General features: G+C 40.5%; 2 protein-coding genes across 2 annotated transcripts; both read left to right on the top strand.

Annotated features, from left to right (window-relative positions):
- The first annotated feature begins 1,887 nt into the window (after window positions 1–1,887).
- LOC133865560 (uncharacterized) lies at window positions 1,888–5,212 on the top strand. The gene is made up of 8 exons (XM_062301980.1): window positions 1,888–2,033; window positions 2,211–3,120; window positions 3,298–3,542; window positions 3,643–3,876; window positions 3,986–4,078; window positions 4,193–4,294; window positions 4,387–4,807; window positions 4,915–5,212. The coding sequence occupies exons 1-8, from the start codon at window positions 2,016–2,018 to the stop codon at window positions 5,085–5,087; spliced, it is 2,196 nt and encodes a 731-aa protein (XP_062157964.1). The 5' UTR covers window positions 1,888–2,015; the 3' UTR covers window positions 5,088–5,212.
- Window positions 5,213–6,890: 1,678 nt separating this feature from the next.
- On the top strand, window positions 6,891–9,431 carry LOC133867410 (F-box/FBD/LRR-repeat protein At1g13570-like). Its single transcript, XM_062304167.1, has 4 exons — window positions 6,891–6,963; window positions 7,621–8,463; window positions 8,791–8,946; window positions 9,110–9,431. Exons 2-4 carry the CDS (start codon window positions 7,654–7,656, stop codon window positions 9,389–9,391), a joined length of 1,248 nt encoding a protein of 415 aa, XP_062160151.1. The 5' UTR covers window positions 6,891–6,963; window positions 7,621–7,653; the 3' UTR covers window positions 9,392–9,431.
- Window positions 9,432–12,879: the final 3,448 nt, after the last annotated feature.

Below are 12,879 nucleotides of genomic sequence, written 5' to 3'. Positions count from 1 at the left end.
GTTTGGAGATGAGACCGCGGGTAAGAAGAAGAAACGGAAGAAGCGGAAGAAGGGTGCAGGGAGTTCCGATGTTATATGGAAGAAGAAAAGTATATTTTTCAGATTGCCGTATTGGAAAGACAATTTGCTTCGGCACAATCTTGATGTTATGCACATAGAGAAAAATGTCATGGACAATATACTTGGCACTATTTTGGATATAAAAGGGAAAACGAAGGACAACTTGGCAGCTCGGCTGGACTTGCAGGAAATGGGGTTGAGACCTAAGTTGCATCCGTTCACGGCCGCCAACGGTAAAACGTATATTCCCGCTGCCTGTCACACAATGTCTAGAGAGGACAAAGAAAATTTTCTGAAGGTTCTTCAAAATGTTAGGGTCCCGGACGGATACGCTTCGAACATTTCACGATGTGTTCGGCTCAAGGACCGTACAATTTCTGGCTTGAAGAGCCATGATAGCCACATACTGATGCAACAGCTTCTTCCAATTGCACTGCGTAAGTCATTGCCTGATAAAGTGGTTAGACCTCTTGTGGAGATTTCTGCATTTTTTAGAGGCATATGCTCAACAAAGCTATCACAAGAAGATATGGACCGACTGCAGGGTGACGTCTGTATCACTTTGTGCAAGCTAGAACAGATATTCCCTCCAGGGTTTTTTACCAGCATGGTCCACTTGGTTGTGCATCTTGTGCGCGAGTGTAGACTAGGCGGACCCGTGCAGTATAGATGGATGTACCCGGCAGAGAGGTAAAATTCGGCGTAATATGTAAATAAATATTTTTATTTAATTGTAATCCTAATTGACGACAATTAAATTGTCGTGTATGTGTTTAAACCAGGAGTCTGGGGAATTTCAAAAATAATGTGCGCAATAAAGCAGCTCCTGAGGGGTGCATTGCGGAGGGGTACATAGCGACCGAGCTGGTAACGTTCTGTTCAAGGTATCTGAATAACGCACCAACATTCCACAACAGACCTCAGAGGAATCCTGATGGATCCAAGGGAGCGGGCACGCGTGTTACCATGAACCGGTTGATAATGCACCAGATTCATCGTTATATTGTGTTCAACTCTGAAGAGTTTCACAATTTGCGGACGTAAGTAGTCCTAACCTTATATTTAGCAGAATTCGAGTAAAAGTATTAATAACAATTATTACATAATTGTATACGCTGAATGTAGGATGCACAAAGACGCGCTTAGGCGATCATGCACTAGGGGTCGCATTACGGAGGCTCTTATTGAAGCACAACATCATGAGCAGTTCTGCGAATGGTACCGTGCATATGTAAGGAAATAGTTGTAAATTTTAAATTGGATAAATTTATGCGGGTTCAGGATTATAACCCAATGTGATGTTTACTATTTGTAATTAAAACATAGGTCGATGGCCTGGACGATCAACGTAGGGAGGAATTGGGCCACAAGTTGGTTATGCGTTGTAGAGGGCTAAAGGAGACAGCGGTGAAGTACAACAGGTACGTGGTAAATGGAAAATTATTTCGCACGCTTGCTCATGATGTGGGAAGGAGGACTCAGAATAGCGGCGTCTGTGTTCCTACCGTTGAAGGCGAAACGTACTACGGACAGTTAACCGATATATTTGAGGTCGAGTACTATGACAGGACTACGTACGTCTTATTTAAGTGCAATTGGGCAGACCCCACAATGGACAGAGGATTCACAATAGACGAGTATGGCCTAGTGTTTGTCAACTTCAATCACCTCGTCCACAGGGGAGAACAGATTCAGGACGAGCCGTACGTGCTTACATCTCAGGTGGATCAAGTATTCTACGTAGAAGATGGAAGGAACCCAAATTGGGTTTGTGCGGTTAGGACCAAACCGCGCAACGTGTACGACGTTGGACAGGGGGATGGGAGTAATGAGGATGGTACAACCTACCATGAGTGCGTACCGCTCGTACTAGCCACTGCTGACCTACCAGATACGAATGACGAATTCGAGTACGACAGGCCCGACGTAGATCCTATTGAAGCTCCCGTGATACAATGATTGATGTATTTGTTGTGAGTATAATTAGCTTGAACTCAATACACTTGACTGATATATATATTGCTTGTACAATTCGCTTGTACTGAATACAAATTTTTATTAATTGTATAAATTTCGCTGTTCTTTAGTATGTTCATTAAAAATATATTAAAAAAACATATTCTAATTAATTTGTCTGCATTTGTTCGCAGGTATTGATGGACCAGAGACCCCCTCATTATGCGTATCGGGCACCTAGCCCACCCGTGCCCCCCATGACCACGCCCACTGTTTCGACGGCATTGTATTCTGCAGCGTGGCCACACCACCCAGACGGGCCTTATAGACCATTGTTGCCGGGTACGGTGGCCGTGCCCACGTCAGATCACGGACAGAGCAGCACAGCTGGACCTTGCAGCTCTCCATTGTCGGAGCTGCCGACATTATCTCAGATAGGGTTCACCCAACCGGGTAACGCATATCGATGGTGGCTGCGAGAAGGGATGGGGTCACAGGGTTATGCGCCGTACTTTCCGTATACGTATAGTGGACCTATGACGTGTAACCCTGATAGTGAGACGCAGGATGTAGGATTTCCACTGTCACAGACCGGGGAGATGCAGATGCCGGCTATGGGGTTGGGACAGATACCGGCACAGGCGGCGATGCCTGGCCAGATTTTGGGGCCGAGACAGATGCCAGCATCGGGGGCGAGTCAGGGCCCGGGCCCGAGACAGATGCCAGCATCGGGGGCGAGTCAGGGCCCGGGGCCGAGACGGATGCCAGCATCGGGGGCGAGTCAGGGCCCGAGGCATGTAGAGAGCCAGATGCCTTTATCTGGTGAGAGCCAGATGCCACTTTCCGGTGAGAGTCAGATGCCACTTTCCGGTGAGAGTCAGATGCCACTTTCCGGTGAGAGTCAGATGCCAGATGTGGGGGGGAGCCAGAGTACCCATGAGGAGGACGTTGCGATGTTGGGTACCGATCAGTTGGCCCCCGGTAGTCCCCAGGATATGGATTCAGATGATGATCAGCAGAATCCACAAGCCGGAGGGGTTGGGGAGGAGGTTGCGGGCGACCCAGCGACCCAGCACATACGGATTGAGCAGATTCGGTTGATGGGTAAGTACATATTTAGACATCCTTAAAACTCATATTCTCTTACCAAATTTTTGTTTTTTTTGTTTTGGTTTTTAAATAAATAAATATTTGATTAGAAATTGTTTATATATATATATATATGTTCTTTAATCTTATGATTAAATTTTTAACATTAATGTTGAATATTTCTTTCATTAGGGTACAACCCAGACGGGACCATTTATTATGAGGTGATTGACGACCCAGCGAGAAACTGGGTCCTCCCGAGGGGTAAGAAGGTTGTATTGCAGTACAATGCTGCTATACAACCTGTAGGACGGGCCTGCAATCGATTTCGGCGGGCTGAGGGCAAGATGATCAGGAGTGGGTCCTACATACACATGCGGGACGAATGGGCGAAGGTAAATAGGCAGATTAAGCAGGCAATGTGGGACGCGCTGATGGTATGTCTATGAATATAATTTAATTATTTATTTGAATTAAACTTGAGATTAATGTATTTCTTGAAGTTTTTAAACCTATAAAAATGTGTTGAATGTGCAGGAGGAGTTCTATGTACCTGTATCAGTAGACGCGCGCAGGGCACAACAGGAGGCTTTATGTGATATTGGCCGTAAGCACCGCTCGTGGAAGTCGAGGTTCAAAACCAAACTACGTATTAGAGACGGTGACACGCCCGAGATTATCCGTGCGAGAATGCCAGACAATTTTTTTGGCAACTATGACGCAGAAGATGTAGAGTTCCTGCTGAGAGATTGGTGCCGTGAGCAAAAAATCGTATGTAAGCCAAGAAAATGTTGTGGTTTTTTAATAACAGTTTATTTAATTTTAGTTTTAATTTAAGTGTGTCAATGCTTACATTTTTATTTTCATGTTAAATGCGTAGGCAACCTCTGAACGGATGAAGAGGCTGCGTGAGCAGAATGACCTTCCTCATTGTACGGGATCTAAAAGTTATGCCAGATTTAATCACGAGGAGGTATGAAAATATATATGTTTATGTTATATATATTTGTTGATAATTGTTTTTATTTTTATTTATACTATTTTTATCGCTATCTGTTTCTTATATATGTCAACTGCATGACGACAGACATGTACATCTGGCACGCCCCCCACTCGCGCCGCGTCGTTCGTGAAGACCCACACAAGGAAGGACGGCACTCACGTGAACGAACGTACACGGGTCCTATGCGTATGCTACTGATTTAATTTACTATTATTTTTAAAATTATGTGTGATTTGTCATTATTCAATATATGACTTGTTCATGTTGACGACGTACAGGAGAGGATGACGCAGAGTTTATCCAGTGATCCAGCCGCCACGCAAAGCGTCTCCGCAGACACGGTGCGTTGGGCACCGAACGACGCTTACGAACAGGCGGTTGGGAGGCCTGAGTATGCAGGGAGGGTTCGGCAGGTTGGGCCGAACGTCACACCTGTTCGGGGGACATGTTTCTCATATAGGCCTCGGTCACAAGGGGGACCATCTCAGGGCACGTCTCGGGATTGGGCCGAAAACACTCGGAAGATGGAAGAGATGCAAGCGGAGCTACAGGCTGAGCGAGCGAGGAATGACCTGTTGGAGCAGCGCCTGCGACAGGTTGAGGTCTTCATGTCCTCCATGGGAGCATCAGCACCATGTCTTGGTACGCCTTCACCTGCACACGTAGGTAGTACGTCGTCTGTTAGTAGTGCATCTGCAGGTATGATTTATACTGTGTGTAGGAAAAAATTAATTTCAATTTATTTTAATTACCCCTTTAATTTTGCAAGTAATATTATATACTTTAATTGTCTATATGATTTGCAGGTAATTCGACAACGGTTGGTACGTTGTCGCCTGTTGGACGACGGCTGACCCAGCATTCCATTGTCGCTACACCTTCGCCCGCTACACCATTCCTTGCTCAGCAATCGCCGGTTGGCGATAACACGCCTGGGACGGTACCTCCTCATTCGCAGGGACGCCCTTCAGATTTGTAGATATTTTGTGTAATTAATTTTTATGTGTAAATATTTGCTTAGTTAACGAATACGTTATTAACTTATGATTTGTGTAATATTATTTTGTGTAGTTTTTCTGTAAAATCAATATTTTGTTATTTGTGGTCGGAAATAATAAAATTTGAAATAACTATTAAAATTATTATACCAAATAATTTTAAATAACCAATACCAAAACTAAATTGAAGAAAAAAAATCCAAATTGGGTTTTTTATTTAATTAAATTTTTAATTTAATTAATTAATCGTATTTTTAATTTAATTTAAAAATACAATTAAATAATTAAATTAAAATTTTATTTAAATGAAAAATTCGATTTGGATTTTTTTTAAAAAAATATAACCAATTTGACACGTGTATCTAAATACACGTGTCAAAACAAGTTGACACGTGTATTGAGATACACGTGTCAAATTTGACACGTGTCAAATTTGACACGTGTATCTCAATACACGTGTCAAAGTGTTTTGACACGAGTATTTAAAATACTCGTGTCAAACGGTTTGACACGTGTATCTTAATACACGTGTCAAAACACTTTGACACGTGTATTGAGATACACGTGTCAAATTTGACACGTGTATCTCAATACACGTGTCAACTTGTACACTTAATGTCGTGCACATTTGACACGCGTCTTACGCGTGTCAAAGTGCACGTGTCTAAATGTTTGACACGTGTACAACACTGTACACGTGTCAAAATGCACGTGTCAAAGTGCATACATTTTTGTAGTGCCGGGCTGCTCCAACGGAATGCGCCGCCATGGACGGCCACTTTTGTACGAAATCGTTGGCCCCAGCACCATAAGCCCACGCCGATTGAGAAGCATCTCAGGGCAGCGCTTGCACCACCCCGAGCCCAGATTGATGCACCCCACCACCACGATGTACCACTTTTTGAGCGGCCAACAAGAAAACACTGGAAATTTTTGGATCCATTCGCAGGAAAGGAGTGTGGGAGTGAAAGGGGTTTGTTGGAAATGGGCTTGAGATCTGTTTACTATATATGCGGAACTAAGAGGAGAGAAAGCTGCAAGGATCAAAAGAATTTCTTGCTAAGTTGAAGGTTTTAACACATGCATGTTCATCACTTGAACCTGGTTCGCTTAATAGGGTATTATGTTGAAGGCCCCTTCTTCCAGTGTATGAGTACATCGATCGAGAATAACAACTTAAGTCAACATCTGCGTGGCTCAGAGAGGGAACCATTGCCATGGTCAACTAGAGTTCAAATTGCATGGGATTCAGCTAGAGGACTTGAAATATATCCATGAGCATACTGTTCCAGTCTATATCCCCGTGACATTAAATCAGCAAATTTCGTCCTTGTTTAAGAGTAGGAGTCTTTACTTGTAAGTTGTTTTATGATAGTAGTTTAAAAGTGTACATTTTAATCTATAATTAGAGTAAGCATTAGCGTAATATGCTTTGTATTAATTCTTGCATTTTATATTTAATTGGAGAAGAGAATATTGTTTAATTATTAAATAAAAAGAGAAGAAAAATGTAACTTGGCTGCTAGTGCTGGGGACTCCGTGGGACCAAAGCAAAGAAAGAAGAAAAAGAAAAGAAGAGAAGAAAACAAGCAGCGCCGCACTGCAGCAGCAGAGAAATTAAAAGAATAAAATTCCTTTCTTCGTAGAAAAAGTGAAAATTCCTTTCTTTCATTACGAAGAAAGGTTAAAACGGTGCTGTAAAAATTCCTTTACTCTTGGCGAAGAAATGTTAAATTTTTCTCTTATTTAACTGATTTTTTTTCAGTTTTAGCCAGACTCGATCCCACGCACGGCGGAGGAGATCGAAGAAGGAAGAACATAGAGCTTTATTGCTGGAGATTTGTTTCTAAAATACAAGTTGTTTCTTTTTCATGTCTTTTTATTTGTGCTGTGCAATGAATTTTAATATGATGAGCGGCAGTTAAGGCTCTAGTATATTTTTATTATATGTTCTTGAGACTATTTTAATGTTTCTAAATGTGTAATGATTGAATGTTAGGAATGATTTTAAATTTGATAAAAGATTTCATATTGACTAGTTTTTGATTCATTATCATTTTTGTTTATATCAAATGCTTACTTTTTGTTTGATTTGTTATGATTCGAATTTATCGTGAATGCTTAATCTCTTTTAACATGTTATTAAAATAATTTTTTCTATCAACGCATGTTCATTCTATATTTTATTTTTCCCTGTACTTAATTGTTTTATCTTCCGACTAGCAGAGTTGATTCTCTACCTAGTTGAGTGAGTTAAATATGTCTTAAGAATACGTAATAGATTGCTAGGTGAATCCCTAGAGCCTTATTATTTTCCAATAACTTGCTCAAATCTCACTTTTATTAATTTAGTTTAATCAATTTAATTTTAGTTTATCATCTCTCCATTGCTCATATTTTAATAAATGATATTTTTTAATAAATCCCCCTCTAAAATACTCACCAAGTAAATGACCTAGGTACCCTAGGTCTTTGAATCTGATTTCTGATTCCTGTTTCCCTGAAATATTTCAGAAACAAAGAGAAGCACCAAAGTGCCTGTGCTGAATGGAGGAGGCAGACAGGATCAGCAACTTACCAGGGAATGTTATAAATCACATTTTCTCAAATTTGTCAATTAGGGAGGTATTTAGGACAAGTGTTTTGTCAAGCAATTGGAGGTACAAATGGGCTACATTTCCACATCTTGCGTTTGATAATCAATGTTTCTCTGTTTCTTCTCAAGATCATACAATTGTCAAGAATAAACTTGTGAACATTGTTGACCATGTTCTCTTACTTCATAATGGCCCAATATACAAGTTCAAACTATCTCACCCAGATTTTCTAGGGATTCCTGACATTGATAGGTGGATTCTTTATCTATCAAGGCGCTCTATCAAAGAGTTCGTTCTTGAAATTTGGAAAGGGCAACGCTACAAGATGCCTTCTTCTCTATTTTCTTTCCTCGATTTGATTCATTTAAAGTTATTGAATTGTTTGCTAAAACCTCCGTTGGCGTTTAAAGGCTTCAAGAGCTTGAAGAGCCTTGATCTGCAGCGTGTGACCATGGCCCAAGATGTGTTTGGAAATCTGATTTCTAGCTGCCCTCTGCTAGAGAGATTGACATTGATGAACTTTGACGGTTTCACCCATCTCAACATTGATGCACCAAAACTCCAATTTTTTTATATTGGAGGCGTTTTTGAGGACATTAGTTTTGAAAACACCTCCTGTTTGACTGTCATTTCAATTGGATTATATGAAAATGTTAGCAGTGATAAAAGGCAAGCTCATTCCAATTCTACCAATTTGCTCAAATTTTTTGTTCATCTGCCCAATATTCGAAGGCTGGAGGTTCAGAGCTACTTTTTGAAGGTAATAGTTGTGTGAACATAATTAAGGGGCCCTCATATGCCATAGGAAAGTGAATGAGTTCATTGGGTTTTGCAAATTTCCTATGATTTGAAACGAGGTTCTTTCTTTCTGCACTAATTAAAGGGTTTTTCCAGGTTTCAGTTATTGAATTCATTTCTGTATGTCATTGTGCCTATTTCTTTGCATTTGCACCATCGACTTGTTTGCTTAAATAGTTTTGTAAATCCCAATGAACTGATTCAGTTTTCACGGGGAGGTCCAAGTGCTATGTTACTGCATCTATTGGAGATTGATCTATATTTGTTCCCTATCTTCTTTTTTCTCCAGTATTTGGCTGTTGGAATTGTGCCAGAAAAGTTGCCTACACCATGCGTTCATCTAAATTATCTTTCCATACGCATAAACTTCAATGATGTGGAAGAGGTTTTAACTGCTCTATGCCTCTTAAGAAGTTCCCCTAATCTAAAAGAACTAGAAGTTTTGGTGAGTTTCTTTCTACTGACTATTAATAATTTAGTACTTGATTTTCATGTCGTGCTGATACTTGACGTTTCGATAGCTAAACTATAAACTGATAATGCATTACCAAGATCATTTGCTTGGGAGGTAAACTTCCAAAGATTTTAATGCCATAGAACTTGTGTAGGCTCGCCCGGTGGAACAGGCTGCCGCTGTGACATTCACCGACTGTTGGAAAGACGTCCGCTGTAGTAGTTCATTCGACCAACTGCGACGAGTGAAAATAGGTGGCATCCTTGGTATAAAACCTGAACTAAATTTCATCAATTTCCTGCTATTAGCTACCCCAGGTCTTGAAAAAATGAGTGTTAAGCCTGCTTCCACCCATGGAGGATGGGAATTGATAAAAGAATTGCTGCATTTTCGGCGATCCTCCAAGCAGGCAGAAGTCATTTACTTGGACCCTTAACACATCAGTGAGTTTGGCAGCCCTAAGAAGGCTGTGGCCTAATGTCTCCATATGGGATTCCAAGTTTAATTATGGTTTAGAATCTCGTTGAAATATAAGGAGATATCATGTCGTTAATGAGAAATAGTATCTATATTTTAAAATATCATTAATAAATAAGTTGTTGATATATCAGAAATTATTGTCACTTACAACACAACAAAAAAAAAAGAAAAAAAAAAAAAAGAGAAGAAATTATTGTAAAAAAGACTATATATATATATATATATATACATATCAAAGAATAAATGAAAAAAGGTGCTGTCTTGTATGTTCAGATATAAAGGAAAATATCACAAATTTACAAAAGAAATTATTAGATTAATTAAATAATGAAATATGGATCGTTATGAAAAATATGTATCTTTGAAGTTGCATCATTATTAGCATTTAGCTAATAACTAGAAAGTCAAGCATCTGGGTACATTCAAATGGTTTGGGATTGTAGTTTCTTCGGTCGTAATTGCGAGAGGTCTTTTATAAAATTCACATGTTTGGGTAGGTATTCAAAGGAGCTGGAAACAAATTCTCTACAATTGTTGGATGGACCAAAACTATTTTCATATTAAAACACTTTTTTTCCCCTTCAAAATACATTAAAAAAACAACAAAAAGCCATGCACATTCAAGGATGAGCTTAATTTTATATAGTAGTCAACCAATCAAAGTACATTCTGGATGCATGTGATAGATTTGATAAGAAAAATACAACTCTATCTTACAGAATTTGTTATAACGAATTAAAAGAAAGGTTGTCTTTTTTTTTCCAAAAAATAAAGAAAGAAAGGTAGTTGTCACCAAATCTCGTTGAGATTTGTGGATCCCATATACAATTGACTCAAAGCAAGTTGATGGACTGTAAAATATTGGGAATGTAGCCAATATTGAAGCAAATTAAAAAAAAAAAAATACTTGTTGGGGAGATACGTGCAATGCGTGTGCTTAATTTCCGATGTTATGTATCATTATAATTGTTAACATTATAATTTAAATATCATATATATATATATATATATATATATATATATATATATATATATATATAACTAAGGATATATAAAAAGTGGTAAAGCCTCTTCAACAGTGACTTCTATTTGACTGTGTGGAATTACGATATATAATCTAGATATTATATTTACAAATTCTATATATTTTTATGAATTTGTAAACAAGTCAAGTTTAACTTAGATATACTGTGATTTAATGAAAGGGATAAAAGCAAAAAATAAAATGATGTCACAAGCCAAGTCCTATTCAATCACTACTCATAATTAATGTTGGAGAAATAATTAGCACTAAGGACACGTGGGTCTAAAGTAGTATCGGGGCCCGAGCCCATTGGGTCGGCCCGGCCAGATCAGACCTAAGTACAAGACCATTCGTTATCTCCAAAAAGACGCATATCCCAAACATATCAAGATAGACTTCTATCCCATCAAATATGGGATAAGGTACCTAATAAAATGACATTAGCTAAAGAGAGTGTCATATACAGTTTGGACTCTACTACCCAATTTAAATTCTATGAAGATAAGATTAAAGGCTATGTGATCTATGACTCAAACTACTAATCAAATTATGCTCCAAGTATTCTAGCAGTTTTATAACTGTAAACTGCGAGCCTATAAATAAGACCACTACGCTAGGTATTTTGACAAGCAGATTCTCTAAGTTCTGAGATTATTGATATTCTCCAGAAAATAAAATGTTTGAACTGACTTAGGCATCGGAGTCGGGGTATGGTTGGCACCCCCACGAGCCGACGAGCCGTTTATTATTTTGCAGATTACGAGGAGAGTTAATTATAAGGAAGGCAACGAATCACAAGACAACACGTCACCGTACCGGAAACTGTACCAACAGTTTGGCGCCGTTTGTGGGAACGAAGAATCGTTCTTACGAAAAAATAAATCCACAACGGTGACTGGGTGATCAAATCAAGTCTGAAATCTCACATCGGAGTTGAATCACACCAAATTGGTGCTGACAATATAATAGATCTACGCTCAGAGTGACACATCTGAAAGCCATGTAGCGCCGGAATTGTTGACTGGCCTTCTTCGGCTACACAGTTCCTCTGAACATCGAGAGAAAAACGAAGTCCAAAGGAAGAAAGGAGACTCTGGCTCTAAACTTGGGTCTGGGTAGGATATTTTACACCCAAGAGGGCTTGATCCAGTAAGCCCAAGCAAGTTGGCCTAAAAGAAAAAGAAGAGAACTATGATCCAGTATTCCGGTTCCTAGTTCCTTCTCTGAAGAAGCTAATGGGCACGAGATCAAAACCCTCATCAATGGGAAAATCCAACAGGAGTCGAAATTGTCAGAAAGCGAAACTAGAATCTGCTCGATCTCAAAGTCTTCGGCGCGACGCTAAACCCAGAAAGTCTCCACCTCGGGTCAGTCTTCGAATCAGGTCGCTATCTCGAAGATCCGGTTTCCTAGCCGCCCAGATGGTCGTCGAAAGCATGTTGTTCGTTTCAGTCCGAGCTCTAGATGGATCCGGAGATGATAAGGCTGGCTCAGGAGCAGATGAGTCGGATGTCACCCGCCGAGTTGGCTCGGATCCAACAACAGATGATGTCTAATCCAGAATTGATGAGGATGGCTTCCGAAAGTATGAAGAACATGAGGCCTGAAGACTTAAAAATAGCCACAGAACAGTTCAGCGTCGCATGTCTCCAGTTGACCTGCTGGAATTGATTAGAAGGGGTTCGGATCCATAACCCCGGGGAAGGAGGGGATGGCCTGACTCGGATGGACTAGCAACGTCATAAGAGCTCGGGTCTTTGCCAGAGGACCAAGGGCTTCAATCTCAAAGCTTTGAACGACACGTGCCCGTACTCAAAACGTTCATATTTAACAGCCAGCCAAGAAGTAATCGAGCTCTGGCTGTGACCCGTAGGAATGTGAAGCCAGATCCGAAATCACCACCGCCAGAAAGGAGATTAGAGCACCTCATTTTTCTAGGGCTTACGGCTCTAGAAGAAATCAGAGACCCAAAACCCCCCAACAGGAGTCAGAGCTGGATCAACCTTGTGGAGAAGGCTTCACAGGACCCCCGAGCTCCGATTTTCGTGGCTATGTGAACCTCCGAGGCAAAGGTGAAGGAAAGAATCACCCAGAAGTTTCTGAAATCCCGAGGATCCGAACCTCCGAGGCAACGAGAGACCCCGAAGATCGGATCAAGTTAAGGAAAGGAAGTCAAAAACCCTCCAATACTCCTAGATGTTGCTTTTGGGGTTGGGTTTAAAAGCATGGATCGCGTCTGGAAATTTAATAAACAGTGTTGGAGATTGTTGCAGTGTCGGTGAATCTGCACGTGGTAAAGACGAGGTGAATCGGTTTCACTTGAGCGTTAGCGTCGAGCCTGATCAAAGATTCGTGTTCCAATTCGGTGGGGAGCCGGAATCCAGTTCTCAAGTGTTTTAGGTCCGCGGGGATGTCAGACG

This window comes from Alnus glutinosa, chromosome 4 (assembly GCF_958979055.1).
Source record: "Alnus glutinosa chromosome 4, dhAlnGlut1.1, whole genome shotgun sequence".
NCBI lineage: Eukaryota > Viridiplantae > Streptophyta > Magnoliopsida > Fagales > Betulaceae > Alnus > Alnus glutinosa.
Note: the sequence above shows the minus strand (reverse complement) of the source record. Positions and strands in the feature narration are given on the sequence as shown.

What these genes read in the sequence shown, in the direction of transcription:
- LOC133865560 (XM_062301980.1), top strand. An exon ending in CAATGTGGGACGCGCTGATG is followed by an intron (nt 3,543 to 3,642) that starts GTATGTCTATGA and finishes TTGAATGTGCAG; the next exon opens with GAGGAGTTCTATGTACCTGT. An exon ending in AACGTACACGGGTCCTATGC is followed by an intron (nt 4,295 to 4,386) that starts GTATGCTACTGA and finishes GACGACGTACAG; the next exon opens with GAGAGGATGACGCAGAGTTT.
- LOC133867410 (XM_062304167.1), top strand. Translation starts at nt 7,654, where the DNA reads ATGGAGGAGGCAGACAGGATCAGCAACTTACCAGGGAATGTTATAAAT. An exon ending in TTCAGAGCTACTTTTTGAAG is followed by an intron (nt 8,464 to 8,790) that starts GTAATAGTTGTG and finishes TTTTTTCTCCAG; the next exon opens with TATTTGGCTGTTGGAATTGT. An exon ending in TAAAAGAACTAGAAGTTTTG is followed by an intron (nt 8,947 to 9,109) that starts GTGAGTTTCTTT and finishes GAACTTGTGTAG; the next exon opens with GCTCGCCCGGTGGAACAGGC.